At 44.1% G+C, this 18,168-nt stretch overlaps 1 protein-coding gene across 1 annotated transcript in view; it reads left to right on the top strand.

Annotated features, from left to right (window-relative positions):
* The window catches only part of SEC14L1 (SEC14 like lipid binding 1), a 47,407-nt gene that overhangs the window by 12,933 nt on the left and 16,306 nt on the right, over positions 1 to 18,168 (top strand). The window contains exons 3-4 of the mRNA XM_065908631.1: positions 16,818 to 16,967; positions 17,094 to 17,225. Of these exons, the coding sequence (XP_065764703.1) occupies positions 16,818 to 16,967; positions 17,094 to 17,225 (282 nt within the window). The remainder of the gene's footprint in view (positions 1 to 16,817; positions 16,968 to 17,093; positions 17,226 to 18,168) is intronic.

An 18,168-nucleotide genomic window follows, 5' to 3' on the forward strand; every position in this document is an offset into this window, starting at 1 on the left:
GGGTTTGATCCCTGGGTTGGGAAGATCCCCTGGAGAACGGAAAGGCAACCCACTCTAGTATTCTGGCCTGGAGAATTCCATGGACTTTGTAGTTCACGGGGTCACAAAGAGTCGGACACGACTGAGTGGCTTTCACTTTCACGGACATTCACAGGTTGTGTGACCATCTCCACCATTCATCTGCAGAACACTGTCCTCTTCCCAAGTGGAGACTCTGTCCCCATTAGACCTGACTTCCCATCCCCACCCTTCTCTACTTTCTGTCTCTATAGATTTGACTATTCTAGGTACCTCTTAGAAATTACATAATATTTATCCTTCTGTGACTTGCTTATTTCACTTAGCATATTGTCCTCACAGCTCGTTCATGTTGTAACATGTCAAAGTTTTTTTTCCTTTTTAAAGTGGAATAATCTTATGTGTGTGTGTGTATACACACTACAGTTTGTTTATCCATTCTTTCATCGGTGGACAGTTAAGCTGTTTCCACTTCTTGGCTGTTGTGTTTACTGTTTAAAGTCTAGTTGACTATTATATCAACCAAAAATAAGTGCACATCTCTCTAGACTTTTTTTTTGTCTTTGAATTCAACCATTGTATTTTATTCCACCTGTTCAAGATACAGCTTTAGTTTACATCTCACGGTTGCCTTTGCCGTTAGTTCATAACAAAGAAAGAACAGCATCTGAGAGCAGGTGTAGAATGATGCGCTGGGGCGATGCGCTGTGGGGGGGCTCCCACCATAAAGGAAGGGATGTGGTGGAGAAAACAGAAATAAGCACTTCAAGGTCCATGAGGCTCAACTTGTATAACAGGCGTTTAATAAACAGTGTTTGATAGATATTTTCCTGATGGATTAAACCGACTCTTGCTATCAGCCTACTGACGACGGCGCTTTTATTCTGGTTCATGAGGCCGGATAATATTTCCATAGCTCATTACATTCTTTTATGTGGGCAAACACATGGCATCTATAAAAGCTGACAGCTGCAAGTCCCTGGAACACCAAATGCTCTTCTGAAGTCCACGGACTCATTTTTTACACTCTGGAAAAGTGAAACAGCGCTCTGCCAAATCCAGCTTCATTTGAAGAAGAATATGCAAAACTGCTATTTTTATTGTCACATATACTCAGTTTGCTGTCTATTAGAAAGTTTTATGGATTAGGAATAGTTTTGGAAAATCCTGGCATGTTTTGGATTCTGTTGGATCTTGGATCAGTCACTTGACTTTTAAATTAAAATAACTTAAGAGAAACCCTTTTTAACACTCCAGACATTCTTGTTTGCCTAAGGCTCGAGTAATTGTGGCCTGTGAAACATTTGTCCTTCAAGATTTATTGACAGTGACAGATATCTTAAGTATAAAGATCTACTTAAAGATGTGTGTTTCTCTGTGTTTTCTGACTAGTATCCTTTAATTTTCTAACTGGGATTGGTTAATGTTGTGCTTTTTATTTCGATATACCATTATCTTCTTCATCCATTCATCTGTTAATGGACATTTAGGTTGCTGCCATGAACATTAGAAGTGCACATATCTTTTCAAATTATAGTTTTCTCCAGATACATGCCCAAGAGTGGGCTTGCTGGATCATATGGCAACTCTTGTTTCTTAAGGAACTTGCATCCTGTTTTCCATTGTTTTTGCACCAGCTTACATTCCTACCAACAGTGCAGGAAGGTTCCCTTTTCTCCATACCCTCTCCAGCATTTGTTATTTGTAGACTTTTTAATGAAGGCCAATTCTGACTGGTGTGAGGTGATGTCGTTGTGGTTCTGATTTGCATTTCTCTAATAATTAGCAATGTTGAACATCTTTTTATGTGCCTGTCGACTATCTGTGTCTTTGAAGAAAATTAGGTCTCTTGAGGTCTTGTGCCCATTTTTTTTTTCACTGTTGTTTGCCTAACAGTACTGTTTTAATGGTTGAAAGCAAATACAAAAAGAATAGAGGTGGAATTAATATGTAAATAATGTGTTTGAGCCAAGTATCAGCTAAGTTCCTTTGCAGACAGGGGCTGTACAAATAAAGACTTAAATAGAGAGAAGTGGTAGGAGTGGTGACTCCCCAAACAGCGCCCTTGGGTGAGGGCCTGCCGGGCTTGAAAGCAGATGTGCCCTTCTGCTCAGTCCCGTATTCATGTTGGAGGAGGACTCCGTCTTCAACAAACTGTCATCCTTCTCGTTAAATGTATATTGTGTTAGTTTGAGTTTTATAATGGTATGAGTTTTTGCCTAGTTTGTACATATTTAAGTAACATTATAATGAAAAATAACTGGTCAACAATAAAGGTCCAAGGAAACATCTGTCTTTTAAAAGGGATTACTCAAGCCATTTTGAGTTAGAGGTTTGGCTATACTTCATGAATTCCAGATCCATCAGCTCCTTAAATTGGGTTTTGTTTGACACGCAACCAGGGTTGAAACCAACCAGAGGTTGGAGAGGGGGATAAACATTCAGTTGAGTGGCTTGTTGGCTCGGCCATTGTCAGTGGTAGTGAGCAGCCCTTCCACACAGTAGGTCCTGAGTGATGGCTCTTCGACAGTTGTTTTCACTGAGTGTTGACTGGTGAGGCTAAGAGTGGAAACTTGGGATGGCAGTATCCTCAGCTTCCCGGTCTGACCTAGCGCCGTGGAAACTGACATTGCTTCATCAGCCTGCAGGAGAATGGGGGGGGGGGGGTGTCCTTCTGTAAAGTCTGTGATTCTCGTGGTCATGGTTCTTTCTCACGATGGAAATTTTCGATTGTGAAGTCCTCAAATACAACTGTATCATGTTTTGAACTTAAAGCTTAAAACTTTTAAGTCTGTTTCATTGGAGATTGTTAGTTGTATAACCAGAGGCAAAGTAGGGTTGGAGCCATAGAGGGACAGTAAGCGATTTCCAAACAAGTTCTGTCTTCAGGGGTCTTCTTATCTCCTGGAGGGGAGTGGTAGAGCAGGCCTCTGCACGGGGCTTTTGGCACCCCGTGGGCAGCTGAACCCAGGGTACAGCCCGTTGGGGAGATTTGGTTTCTAGGCCCCCTGGGGGTCCCAGAGCTGAACCACCGTTTAAGAAACACTTAAAGAACATCTAAGAGATCCAGGATTAAAGATGAGGTTGTATGGGGTGCAGTGTGCTGCTGTCTCACTCATGGCTCCCCCTTACTTTGCGCAGTAGGCTCTTCTCCCCACTCTGCCCCCTTTGTTGAGCTGTCATTGACATATAACATTGTGTGTGTTAAGTCACTTTGGTCATGTCTGACTCTTTGCGATCCTATGGACTGTAGCCCGCCAGGCTCCTCTGTCCGTGGGATTGCCCAATCATGAATACTGGAGTGGGTTGCCATTTCCTTCTCCAGGATATCTTCCCGACCCAAGGATCGAACTCGTGTCTCTTATGTCTTTTGCATTGACAGGTGGGTTCTTTACCACTAGCGCCACATGGGAAACCCTTAGTGTTTGTTTAAGGTGTGCAGTATAATACTTTCTGTACGTTGTGAAATGATTACCATAAAAGTTGACATCCATCACCTCACAGTTACACATTTTTTTCCCTTGTGATGATAACTTTTAAGCTCTCTTAGCAACTTTCAGATGTACAATGCAGTGTCATTAAGTATAATCACCCTGCTGGATATTACATCCCCAGGACTTACAACTGGGACTTACAACTTTAGAGGTAGGCGCTTCTCTTATCCCACTGTACAAATGAGGAAACTGAGATTTAAAGTGCTTGCCAAGTGAGCTGGCAAGCAGTTTGCCCTGACTGCCTCGCGCGCTGTCAGTGGTGCAGGTGCCATGGTTCTGCGTGGCCGCACACACGCCCAGACTACCTGCAGCTTGGCTCGCCTCCACACAGACCCGGATCTCGCTTGTCAGCAGGACAGCCACGGACCCTGGGCTTTTCTGATTTTGGACAGAGCCAGTTTGCTTTCTTTGCTTTGAGGTTCCTCCCCAGTCCTCCTCCCCCAGCCGCCTCCTCCCTCCTGCCTGATCTGTGCTGACCCGGTTCCCAGCCAGGCAGCAAGCTTCCCCCTCGGGCTCCATCTTTGGTGACTTGCAGCCATTCTGCCTCTTTTCTGTAACAGAAGGCTGGTGCTTGTAGGTGGTACCACTGAGATTCAAATCAGGGCCTGCTGATACATGAGCCCAGGCTCTCCGTCGACTGCCTCCTGGCTCCCTGGTTGGTGTCTGTGTCCCGAAGTGACGGTGCTGGAGGCGAGGAGGGGAAGGACGCTGCGGGCTGGCTGAGTCCAGTACCTGGCAGTTGGGTGGCGGGGGTGGGGGAGGGAGTGGCTCGGAAGTTGCTAGGAGCCGTGAGTTTAAAACGGTTTGAGGCTGTGCGTGCTGGTGCACTTGGGTAGACAGTTGTACAAGGTTACCCGGAGAGGGCTTTGTCCTTGAGACAGTAGGTGACTCTCCAGGGCTGTGGGAATAGTCTAATGTTTACATTTATTCAGGCCAAGATGGGAGCTGAGCCATTGGTTTCCTGACGCAGGTTCTTTCCCGTCCAAATGTATTGTGTTTCTTCATTCTGTGGAACATGTTACTACCATTATCGTTAAGCCTGATTCAGGGTTCCCTGTAACCAAAACCTATCAGGGAACATCTTGTTTCCTCAGCAGTCCCTCTCCCCCCACTTATCTTATGAAAGTTCTCTTTCCAGCTTTGGTCATGTTAAATCTTCTGGGCCATATCTGCTTCTAGCAACTGAGTTAAGTGTAGAATTAATGAGTTATATAGCTAAATCAATATATTTCTTGTATTTTCTTCCTACTACAGAGGGACTATTTTACTCTCAATCCCCAAGTTGAAATGGTGTCGTTTCTGTCTTTATTTCTGTTGACTCTTTCTTTTTCTTTATAGAAGGAAAGAGACCTCTGTGATACTATTCACACCTGGTTCCTTTTTTTTTTAAAGTGGGCTAGTTATAAACTTAAAATGGTTTCCAGCCAAGTCTCATGTTATTTACATCTTGTGTTTCTAGGGCCATGGACGGTAAAATTGTCGTTTTAGCCTGGTGAGCAAGGATTTTGAGAGTGATTTTTTTAGAGCCATTCACATTAGATTCTCTTCCTCTTTCTGTGCCAAGCTAAATCAGTTCCTGGACTGTGGGTGGCAGTGTCTTTGCTTAGTGATCAGACACCTTTTCCTTTTTTTTTTGAGTATTGTACTTACTCTGTGTCAGGGCTGCCAAACACTCTTCCATTTTCTTTTTCTTAATCTTCTACAATTCTGCACATCAAAAATGAAGAAACTAAGATGAAATTGAAGATGAAGAAGATGAATTACTCAGCAGTGCTGAGTAAGCTTCCCAAGGCGCTCTCTGGGTCTTGAGCTGGGTCTTCTCTCCCAGGGCCTGTCCCCTGAGACATGCCGCTGCTCTGGGTTCAGATTCCGGAACTTGACTTCTCTCAACCTCTCTTTCCTCATTTTAAAGTTGGGAGAAGCTCACTTCGTAGGAAGAGTCTGCCTAGTACGTGCATTAACCTTTGTGAACCCACTTGCCGTGCGGCTGTGAAGGCTCCCCCTAGGCAGTGGTGCTGGGGGCTGCTCCTGCCTTTCTGCCCCCTTCATGAGAGCCCTCGGCGGGACGGCCCTGGTCTTTCCCTCCTGCGTCCCGGCTGCCTGCTGTGCAGTGCCTATCGCTGGAGAGAATGTCGAATAAAGGATGTTATGAATTTCTCTAGGTTCTTCTTAGAAGAACTTTAAAAAATTTTTCCAATAGCTCAGGTAGTTAATAGGCTTTTACCTTTGACCAAGGTGTTACATGACTCCCTTTCTTTCATATTTAATAGGTTATACTTTTTAGAGCAGTTTTAGGTTTACATTACGGAAAATTGAGCAGGTAGTATGGAATTTCTATAGACTCCTCTGCAGCTTCCCCTGTCCTAACATCTTGTGTGGTGTGTTTCTTTCGTTGGTAGCCAGTGTTTATATGTTGTTATTAACTAAAATCCATCGTCTCTGCTAGGATTCACTGTGTGTTGTACAGGCCTTTGGGTTTTGACAAATGTGTATTGTCCCGTGTCCATCAGGACAGTGTCCTCTGAGTGGTTTCTCTGCCCTAAAACTCCTCTGTGCCCCACTCTTCATCCCTACCTTCTCTCCCCAACACTTGGCAGCCCCTGGTCTTTTTATTCTCTCGGTAGTGTTGCCTTTTCCAGTTATCAGATAGTTGGGATCACTCGGTCTGCAGCCTTTTCACATAAGCTTCTTTCAAAGCTGTAATCATTTAAATTTCTCCCACCTCTTTTTGTGGCTCGATACTTCATTTCTCTTTATTGCTGAATAAGGCTCCATTGTGTGGATGTACCACGCACAGACTGTTTATCCATTCACCTTTCGTAGGACATCTTGGTTGCTTTCTGTTTTTGGCAGTTATTAATAATGCCTTGGTGCTGCTTTCCTTTTCACTTAACCTGGAGTTTTCCTGCTGTGCTGATGACGGCAAATCAAGCTTCTTTATCAGGAAATACTGGTCACTATTAGAAATGCTTCCCAGAGTTGGCCTGCCAATTAAAACTATATGTATTTATGTTTTTATTGCTTTTCCCCACTTTATTGAGATGTAAATGACAAATAATAAACTTTATCTTTTAAAGATATATAATTGGATGAGTTTTGACATGTGTGAAACCTGTGAGACCATCACCATAGTTAAGTTAGCATTGTGAGTCAGCCAAGATCAGAGCAATTTCTTGAACTTCAAATGTGGCTAGTGAGACTGAGGGGCTGAATTTTAATGTTTAATTTTTAATTAAATTTAAATAGCCACATGTGGTTGGTGTCTGTAGATTATAGAAGAGGTGAAGAGGTGGCTCTAGAGCCATCTGTTCATTGAGTGGAATGGTGAGAGTTACCCTCCTTATTCACATTCATGTTCTCCTCTCCTTCCCACTTCTTTCTTGAGTTTCTTGAGTTGAGTATGTAGTCAGATTTGTGTGCATAAGTTAGAAGTGCATAACTTAGAAGTTGAGACCCTGTTGTGTAACAGAGAGCAGTTAAGTACAAGTGATAGTCCATTGGCCTTATGATCCTTTGTTCTATTTCAAATTTTTATCCTTCATGGTTTTGACTGGTTGGCATTTAAAATAACTCCTGAGTTTTGGGGCAAAATAATTAAATGGAACCCGTTACAGTTAATCACTTAGATCAGGAGTAGGCACACGACAGCCTGCTGTCTGTTTTTGTTCAGTTCAGTTGCTCAGTCCTGTCCAATTCTTTGCGACCCCATGGACTGCAGCACGCCAGGCTTCCCTGTCCATCACCAACTCCCGGAGCTGACTCAAAGTCATGTCCATCAAGTCAGTGATGTCATCCAACCATCTCATTCTCTGTCGTCCTCTTCTCCTCCCACCTTCAGTCTTTCCCAGAATCAGTTTTCCCAGTGTCTGTTTTTGTACACCAGCTAAAATAGGTCTTTATGTTTTTTAGCAGTTGGGAAAAATTCAAGACTATTTCATGGCATGTGAAAAGTGTATGAAATTTCCGTCTCTATAAATACAGTTTTATTGGAACCTAGCTCTATTCAGTTTGTTCACATGTTGTCTGTGGCTGCTTCTGTCCTCAAAAGGCAGAGTTGAATGTTTGTCACAGAGACCTGTCTGGCCCAGAAGCTGAAAATATTTACTGTTTGGCCCTTCACTTATGCGAAAAGTTTGCTCACCCCTCTTAGATTTTTCAAGGCCTTTACAGAAGTTGGAAACTTAACCTGAACATTGGACCTTTTATATTTGATAGAAAGTTTGATGGTAGAGGATAATCAGTTGGATTGAAGCTCATTTGTTTTCATTTTAAAAATATAATTACTGATTGATTTGCTACCTTGGGTCTTAGCTGTGCACCTGGGCGCTCATTGTGGCGCACAGGCGCGGTAGTCGTGGCGTTCAGGCGCGGTAGTCGTGGCGTTCAGGCGCTCATTGTGATGCACAGGCGCGGTAGTCGTGGTGTTCAGGCGCTCGTTGTGGCGCACAGGCGCGGTAGTCGTGGTGTTCAGGCGCTCATTGTGATGCACAGGCGCGGTAGTCGTGGCGCGTGGGCTTAGTTGCTCTGCCACATATGGGATCTTAGTTTCCTGATCAGGGAGCGAACCCTTGTCCCCTTGCATTGCAAGGTGATTTTTTTTTAACCACTGGACCACCAGGGAAGCCCCGGTTTGTATTTTGAATAATGTATTTATAGGCAGAGGAATTTGTGAATGAATGAATAAAGTTTAGAGCCCTTGGAGCCACAGTTCCCAAAGTGTGTTCAGAGGCACCCCAGAGCACCCGTGGCCTATAGGACAGTTTCAGTTTTTGAGGAAGCACTGTGATAGTCCACATTTCATAAACACTGCAAACTCTTAGTTCAGGGTAGTTCGCAGTTTCGGGACCACACTGCATTTCCTCGATGGTGTTGCATCTTTATGTGGCTGGGGTTTCGTGGTGGTTACTGTGCTAGAAGTCAGTGTGCCGCCCGAACTCAGAGCAGCGGCAGCATGAGTCTAAGAGGATCACACACACGTCCTCAGATCATTCTGGCTATTTAGGACTGAAACAAAAACATTTTCTCCTTCAACTTAACAAGTGACTATTTTTCAAATAGTTATTAAGACCCAAATGCTTTTTAAATTGTTTGGACCCCATAATCTAGTAAGTGATATTTCCTTTAGCCTTGGGGCACCGTGAAAAAGTTGTTGAGATTCCAACGGTGCCATGAACCAAAATTTGGGAACCTCTGGCATTCTGCACCAAGTAATAGTGCTTTAAGGACAGATGACTCCAGATGACCAGTCAGAAATGTCACGCATGATTGTCTTCAAGATAATAAATCCACTGGAAGTATGGAAGCCCCAGGCTGTTGTCTGAAAGGTCAGTCTTGAGATCTTTCAGAAACAGGAAGCAGTTTGCACAAGTATGGGCCATAGCTTTCTGATCTAAATTAACATGCACAGGATGCAGCTAGTCAAGCATCCTGATTGTCCTTTGAGTTTTATTTGAAAATCAGTAGTTCTGTCTGTTAACAAAAGTTCTTATCCTTTAACAAAAACATTTCATGTTTAGAACTCTTGGAGCAAAGGAGTAGATGTGAGTAAAAGGAACTGTGATGTGTTGATGCAAAATCCCTCAGCATTTCTTCCAGGGCCTGCCCGTCCCCCTCTGTTGTGTAGAGTAATACACGATGAAATGGCCACTTTATCAAAAGTAAACAGAGCTGGTTAAATCATTGTGTGCTAACTGTGAGGGTAGGTGTTGGGAGAAAAGGATGTGTTCCTGGTTTAAAAAAAAAATTGTCTAAAATATTTGTAGTTGCGAGCGTTTTGGTGCATTCTGTGTGTGAGCTGTGCTGTCACCATCTGTTCTTTCAGCCATAATTGTGCCTTCCGCAGTCGTCACACAATCGCATTTCAGTGAGAAGGCTCTAGCAAAGAAATCAACCTCCTTTGTTGGGTTGCATATGTCACTTAAATGCCCTTTCCTTAGACCTATGGCACCACGAGTTGACCTGAAGTCTTTCAGACTAAATACTACCTCTGTAAAAAGTGTGTTATTGGGATCGTGGAATCTGAGATTGTATAAGATGAAATTCTTAATTTAAGCTTCAGATATGTTTTATCTTAGAGGGAAATGGCTTGGGGCACATTAAATTTTTATATGTATGTTTTTAGTTTTAGTATATTCATTATATTTTCTTGTTTGTCTTACTAGCAGTTTTCAATCCTCTTGTTATGACTTGATATATTGGTCCATCTGAAGACTGGGAATTGAGGGAAGTGACTTTGGGATGAATACAGAATTTACCTAATATAGTTGTGTGTGCCATTTTACCATGGTTCATTTGCTAATCTTGTACTGCTTTGAAGATAGCTAATCTGATTGGGTTGTCAGTAAGTAATTGGATGAATGAAGTATATGTTATGACTAACTGAATTATAACTTTTCCTTCAAAGGGCACAGATATCCACAGATTTTGGTTTCGTTACTGTCTTGTTAAGTATGAGCAGTCATTCACAAATAGCATCTGATATGGAACCTCCGTTCCGAGGTGGACGCGAGGGCCCACCAGGGCTGAATTGTGACTGCACAGGGCCCCTGGGTTCCCTGGGCCATCGTCACTTTTCATATCTGCAGTTGGCTTAGATGGTCATCTTGCGTTTGAGTTGCAGCCACTGACTCATCCAGCTTGGCTGACTTTTGGTTCTACTCCTGTTCCCCCCAACCCGGAATGTTCCTTTCTCTGTTGGTTACTTCTCTAAAGCTGCCCTCCCTTCAAGACCCCCTGCAGACATACTGCCCCTGAGAAGCCTCTGGAGCCAGCCAGGCAGGGCGTTGTCCTTCAGCCCACTCCCTGTTGCTCGCCTCTCCTGGGGGGCCCCCTGCCGCCTTGTGACAGTTGCATGTTCCCATGTCTCCCACTTGTGTGTTCTCTAGAACCTTGGCGTAGGCTGCATATACAGGCCCTCTCTACATATGTGTAATTTCAGAGGCAGAATTAATAGAAATATAACTCTGAGGGACTTGGCTCCATTTTCTTGATGGGTTGTATATTTTTTTGAGCACCAGCAACCTGGGTTCGATCCCTGGGTCGAGAATGTCCCCTGGAGAAGGAAATGGCAGCCCACTTCTGGTATTCTCACTCAGAAAATCCCAGGGACAGAGGAGCCTGGAGTGCTGCAGTCCACAGGGCTGCCTCGAGTCGGACACAGCTGAGCAACTAACGGGTCACTTCATGACTTCAGTTTCTAAGAGAGTCTAAAGCGACAGTTCGCTTTTTCACTCACTGATTCTTCCAGTGTAAACCCGACCTCTTTATGAAGGTCATGTCTGGTGCCGTAGGATAGCCAGCTTTCTCCATGGAAAGCAGCTGGCTTAGTTTTTTGGCTAAATTGGGTATGAACAGAGTTCAATTTAAAGGTGGGTTCTTTAAATGGAATTTCTTTCAGATGAGTTTTCCTGGCAGAACACAATGTTAAGCTTATTAATTCACAGGTTGAAATGTCTTCACTGAAATATGGTTTTCTTTAACACAGTAATAGCTTTTAGTATGTCATAATTGCATTCAAAGGTTGGTTAAAAACTGAAAGTACTGTTGCCAAGCTCCCAAATTGCAGGCTCAGAAATCCCTTTTGAAAGAGGAGGGGTGAGTGTCGGAAGGTAGGAGGGAGCTGTCACTGAGAAGCAGCCCTCCTCTCAGAGGCGAGTGGAAAAGGCTGTAGGGCTGCTTTTACCGTCCAAATGACCGCTGTGTTAGAGAGAGCCAGCAAATGACTACAGTGGTTATTTTTCTTCCAAAAGTAATTTTTCCTTTTAAGAGGAAACATCAAAGAGCATGCCTCTCCCTCTGAAGCAATTACTTCTGGAAGAGTTACTTTCCTTCAACCTTTCTTGGTTTTTGTATTAGATAAATATTGAGTGTGATTAGGAAATGACTTGATAATACTGCAGATAGTAGGCCCCAAAAAAAGGCATTTGAACGTTCCCTTGGCTTTTCTTTCTGATACAGTGATTGGAACCTGGTGATGGTTGAAACGTGGGGTTCTTCCTCACTTCTGGAGATTTCCTCCTGCAGAAATAAAATTGAAGGCCTGCAAGTGTGGGCTCTTTGGCCCAAACAGGGTTTTAAAAATAGGGTCACTTCGTAAAATCGGGATTTAAAAACCAGAAGCTTGAGTTCCCTGGGCCTGTGTCTCACCTCTGAGCGACAGCAAACCGCCGGGGGAGGAGGCCCCATGAGGAGGGCCCCCCGGACTGTACTCCTGACCTCTGCCTTGGACTGGGGCTGCGGGCACACCTAACCTCGTATACAGTTTCACGTGTGAACTGTGACAGTGTTGTATTTAATCAGTTATGTGCAGAGGCACTGTAGGTTTTCATGTGAATTTTCCCTGTTAATATTTTTCCCAACTTTCTATTTTGAAAAATTTCTATTAAAAAAGTTGATAAAGTGTAGTGAGCACCTGTACACATTTCACCTAACCTAACCTGTTGGTTTTTTTCGCACACATATACCATTTTCTTTTCCGTAGAACCACTTGAAAGTAAGCTGTGTATATCAACACTTTCGCCCTAAGTACCCTAATAGGAGAGTAGATGTTCTCCCGTGTAACTGTCATGATCCCAGCTGAGCAGTCTGACGCTGGTAGAACACTACCTGATGTGTAATGCACGGCCACGTGTCCTAACTCTTCTCTGGAGCTGTGTTTATTCCAGTCCAGGAGCCAGGGCAGCACTGCCTTCCATAACCCTGTCTCTTCAGTTGCCTTAATTCTAGACACTTCCCTGCTTTCTTTGTTCAAGACATTGACAGTTTCTCTTTTTTTAATTTTTGGCCACTCCCATGGCGTATGGGATGTTGGTTCCCTGACCAGAGATTGAATCCACGCCCCCTACATTGGAAGGCGGAGTCTTAACCTCTGACCCACCAGGGAAATCTGACAGAGTTTCTTTTTTAAAGGTCTGGGCTGGTTGTTTTGCAGAATATTCCGTAAGTTGGGTTTGTCTAGTTGTTCCTCTTGATTAGCTGTAGTTCGCCATTTGCATCATGAGGACTCATGCTTGTGTGTGCTTCCATTGCATCCATCAGATTGTCAAGTTGTTCCCAGACAGTCATTTGGTGAAGGTGATGTCTACTAGATCTTTCCATGATAGCGGTTCTTTTGTGCCTTTGTCACTCATAACCAGCAGGATCATAATTTGAGGCTGTGGTGTCTTCCAGCAACCCGCTTTCTGTAGCATCCCTTGATGATCCTTGCTTGAATCAGTTGTTATAAACTGATGGTTGCAGAATTTGGTTTTTCTAATTCTGTCATTCCTTCTGTGATTATTAGATGATCTTTTTCTGTTAAATTTCCTTCCCAGCCCATTTTTCTTGAATATTTCTGTATGGTTTATAATTCTTTATCACCTTTTTTCTTTCTGGTGCCCCAGTTATCGAGGGATTGACGAGGGGAACTCATTCAGGCTGGTTTCCCATCAGTCATTGAGCACTTTCTTGATTTCTGGTAAGAAATGCTTCAGACTCACCTTGACCTTTATTTGCTCCAGTCTGGTAATCAGCCTTTTCTCCAAGGAGCACAGCTTCCTTTTTAGTAGGGAGTAGTGGTATTTGGAAAATAGGAACTGGATGCTAAGTTTGCTTATTGCAGCTGAGGTGTCATATCTTCTAGGCCCTTCCAGATACAGCTAGAATGTAAATGCTTTTAATAAAATATTTTAATAGAATTAGAATGCTTCTAATTTTCAGAGGCTTCAGAAACTTTATAGGTTATAGTTTGTGCTGAAAAGTAGGGTGGTGGTGGTGGTGGTTTAATCACTAAGTAGTGTCCTACTCTTTGCGACCCCATGGACCATAGTCTGCTAGGCTGCTCTGACCATGGGATTTCCCAGGCAAGAATACTGCTGATATCATAAGCAATTTCAGAGATTATAAAGTTTTGTCAACTTCTTTCAGTCTTCCTTTCCCTTAATCTTCTAGAAAGTTAGAGTTTTCTGTGCTAACAGTACACAAAATTCAGTAGCTTCACATATCTCCTAAAGATAAGCCAGGGTAAGTGAGCACAGAAACAAAAAGCTGGGCTCATTGATTTATTTAGGAAGCTCTTCTTCCGTATTTCAAAAAATGTTTATTGAACAGTGACTCTGTGTCAGACATTGAGTAAGGTCCTTCTTCTTGATAATCAAAGAGGAGTAGGACTTGGTCTCTGCCCTGTAGCCCAGTGGAGGGAGGAGGCTAGATGCTTACTAAGCACTTTCCACACGGACAGAGCTTTGGAGGGGGAACACGTCAACTCCTGTGTTAGTGGCTCTTTAGCCTGGGTACCTCAGATACCATCTGGTTGGGGCATACTGAGGTGAAAATGAATGTCTCTGCAAATACGAGTCTATGTGGAGGGATAGATTTACAGGGAATGGAAAGTTTTTTCTGTTTTAAATTCAGGGCTAGCCTGTGTGGGTAATGCATTATGCTGACCACTCTATTTCAGGAATTTAAAGGATGTTGTGGGTATTTTGCAAATGATATAATAGGTACTTAAGTGGTAGAGAGCCAAGTATAGGTTGTTTCTTGCTAAGGACTTACTCTACCCTTTATGTAACTTAAGAATTGTTTGTTTTTGAAGCCCTTGTAGTCTCAGTTTCTTGACATGTCATAGTGCTGGAATGTACAAAGCCATTTTGTTTTTAATGTAGGAAAATTTAGACAGTGTCAGTGTGTAGAACAAAGGATACTCAGCAATTTTTTTTTCTAGAATTGTTTGTGTGTGCAGTACCTAGTACTAACAAATTTTAGGGCCTCATTGAGGCCTGAATTATCTGAGGTATGATCTCAGCAGTTGAATAAACTTCTTAAATGTTGTTTATTATAAAAGGCATGAAGTTACGGGTTTCAGAATATATTCGAATGAAGGGGAGTAGCTAAGTATGAAGAATGTATTTTCAAGTCCCAAAGTAAAAACATTTAAAAAGCAACTACAGTTGGTCACCACATGAGTCCTGCCTCCCTTCCAGACCATCCGGTCACATGGTGGCATCCCCTCCTTTCCCTCGAGGAGGGCAGCTCCAGGAAGGCAGGCCCTTCTGTTGGTCCTGGTCCGCCATCGCGCACACACACGTGCACCCACCCTGGGGGCCTGGCCACGTGGTCGGTGCCGAGCAGGTCACAGTGTCGCAGGTCACCAATTCCCTCCCGTGCTGGCCGTGGGCCCCTGCTCACCCCAAGGCTTCCTCAGAGTCGCACTCCTGGGTTCTCTTTCCTGAAAATGCTCTCCGCTCATCGTTGACTGTGCACAGACCTTTCCACGCTGAGGCCCAGCGTTCATGCCTCTTCTCCCTTGGAGCCTTCCGAGGCCTCCATCCCTCCAAGCTGTTTATTCTTTTCTCCTTGAGCCCTTAGAGCACTTGCCTATTCATAGGACACTTGTGTGTTTCCCTGACTCCATTTCCTGAACTGTCTGCTTCCTCTTCCCCTCCCTCGCATGTTGCCTGGCTTGGTGCCTTGTAAATAACGCGGACAGCAGGAGTGCGGCATATGTGTTTCAGGCTGGGGAAACTTTATAATGTGATGGAGAGAAGATGAGATACATGCAGAAAACCGAGTCACTTGGAATGAGATGGTCATGAGCATCCTGAGTGAAGGGGCTTCTCCGTCGCTCTGGTGTTTCATGGGGTCTCTTTTGACTGCTTGTGGAACTTCTCCAGGAAGACTGACTTTTTAGCATGATAATGCTCTGAAACTGCTCCCACCGTTTTAGAGGTAGAGTCAGAGCAGCGTGTGCCACTTCCACACTTAGATTAATCTTTTCAGCACCATAAATTTCTTCCTCAGATCTGTGCCTGGTTGTCATTAGTTTTAAGATGGGATGTCTCAGTTCCCCTTGTTGTTTCTCCTGCAGCCTGAGAGGCGAGTGGCATCTGTCAGTCCCCTGACAGTGCCTTTCCTAACTTATGGGGAGCAGAACTGAGAGGCGAGCCCTGGGCTTCATTTTTCAGGTTTCTTCTCACAGACAGAAACTTGTCATCCCCCGTCCTGTGGTTTCCTGCCCATACACGCCTGTGAGCCATTGGACAGCTTCAGTTCTAGTGTGAATTCAACAGTATCTTTAGATCAGTAGTCTTCACAGAGGGCTACGGAGCAAACTAAATCTGGTGCCTATGTGCATTTTCTAAAAGTTTGGACAAATTATATAGCAGATCTTCTTTCTTTTTTTTGTATTTTGAAATAATGATAGACTTATAGGATATTAATAGCATATTATTCCCAAGAAATATTATGGAGCAATTCCACATGCTCTTTACCCATTCCGCCCCCCTCCCCCCCCCACCCTGCCAGTAGTTACATCCAAAGAGACTGTCACATCAAATATGTCAGCATCACATCCAGGATATCAACACAACACAGTCAAGAGACAGAGCATCTTCCAAGGATTCCCCTCCTGTTACCCTATTAGAGTCATACCTACTCCCCTCTCGCCCGCTGGCAACCACTAATCTGTTCTCCATTTCTATCATTTTGCCGTTTCAGGAATGTTACAGGGACTTCCCTGGTGGTCCAGTGGTTAGGACTCTGTGCTTTCCCTACCGAGGGCCCACGTTTCACGTTTGATCCCCAGTCCTGGAACTCAGATCCTACAAGCTGCATGGTGCAGTCAAAAAATAAATTTTTAAAAATACCTTACAAACATATTTAAGTTCATAATCCATTTTGAGATAGTTTTTAAAAGCATGGGGTTCATCAGGTTCCTTTTTTTTCCCCTATGGATGTGTAATTTCTCCAGTAGTATTTGTGAAAAGGCCATCCTTCTTCCGTTGAATTGCTTTAGCAGCTCTGTCAGGGGAACACCAGTGGGGGCACCTCTGTGGGGGTCAGTCTGTGGCTCCCCGCTCTGCCCACCGAGCTCTGTGTCTTTCCTGCCACCCCTGCGTACAGTCTGAATTCCTGTGAGCGCAGCGTGAGTGTTCATACGGAGAGGGGTAGGGTGCTTCCCAGCATCGTCTTCTTTTTCAGAAATGCTTTAGCTATTTTCGTTTTTTCGCCGTTCCGTGTTAAGTTTTAAAGTACTCTTGTCCATAAGCTGTGAAAGAAAATCTTGCTGAGATTTTAAAGGAATTATGTTAAACCTCTATATCCATATGGGGAGAACTGACATCTTTACTATGTTCAGTCTTCCAATCTGTGCACACAGAATGTCTTTTTCTTTTTTCAAATAATGAAAGTTTAAGGTGTAAAGATGAAAGTAGCTGTGATATAACTGTTGGTGTGTATGAAGAGATGCCTTTATTCCAGGGAGACCATCAATGCCAGACTGCCAGGCTGTATCTTTGTTCAGTTTCTTTTTTTTCTAACTTGTGTTCACAGGCCTATGAAAGGAGATTCCCTACCTGTCCTTTGATTCCAATGTTTGTGGACAGTGACACTGTGAATGAATTCAGGAGTGAAGATGGGGCTATTCACGTTATAGAAAGGCGCTGCAAACTGGATATAGATGCTCCTCGACTGCTGAAAAAGGTAACTGGAAAGAACACCTTAAAAGGCAATCCCCCCAAAGCCAAAATGAATTTGTGCTTATTGCTTCTGTTGCACTTGGGTGTTATTATTCATTAACCCTTTTTTCTTTCTGTTTCTATTTTGAAGATTGCAGGAGTTGATTATGTTTATTTTATCCAGAAAAACTCACTGAACTCTCGGGAACGTACTTTGCACATTGAGGCCCATAACGAAACGTTTTCTAATCGGGTCATCATTAACGAGCACTGCTGCTACAGCGTGAGTAGCTGCGCCCGGGAGGAGGAGGAGGTGGGGGTGCGGCCTTCTGAGAGCCATCGGCCCTCGCTTAGGCAGTGCGTGTCTTTGTGAGGGCAGTTCTGTGTCACACAAAGCCACTGGTTTCTGATGCGTGGGATCAGCAGGGTGGCAGCTGGTGTGTCCTACGGAATGGACTGCGTTGTTGTGGCAGTTAAGGTGGCCAAGCGATGCCCTGGTTTGCTCTTTAATATGAGTACACCATGTCGTTTCTGGCCCATGCTAACACTTTTGAAATGTGTGTCCCTCTGAGATTGGATCTGAGTGCGTTTATCTCCCTCCCATCTTCCCTGCTCACCACCCAGGGCAGGAACTTCTCTGACCAGAGTATTGGAATAACTCAGTAGGTCTCTCGCTTCCCCCCTCACCTTCCTATAATGTATCCTTGACACGGAATCCAGAGTGATCCGTTTAAAGTGTGTCAGATCGCGTCACACTTTCTCAGGGCCCAGAGCTCTGCAGTGTCTGCAGTTCACTCAGAGGAAAAGCCCATTAGCCTCACAGTGACTCACAAGGCCCTGCGTTTTCTCTTGCTCTTCTCCTCTGTGTCTGCCCTGCCTCGTGTGTGGGTCTGCCCGCCACCTCATGGTCTCTGATCACGTCGGCGTGCTTCCCAAAGGGCCTCTGGTCTCTGCTCCCTCTGCCCCCAGACCTCTGCTCGACGCCCATCCATACCTCCTGTGGGCTTCGTTCAGATCTCCTCTTCTCCATGAAGCCAGCCCTGAGCATCCTATTTAATTCTGTAAACTGCCCTCCAGTCCTTTTAACCTTGCTACCAACTTTGCTTTTCTCCATGGCGCTTATCTTCCAGCATTGACATAACTTCTTACCTATTATGTTTATGGCCAACTGTCGGTCTTCTTCTGTTAGACTGTAACCTTCGCAGGGCAGGGGTATTGGTTTTGTT

The sequence above is a fragment of the Muntiacus reevesi genome, chromosome 18 (genome assembly GCF_963930625.1).
Source record: "Muntiacus reevesi chromosome 18, mMunRee1.1, whole genome shotgun sequence".
Lineage (NCBI taxonomy): Eukaryota > Metazoa > Chordata > Mammalia > Artiodactyla > Cervidae > Muntiacus > Muntiacus reevesi.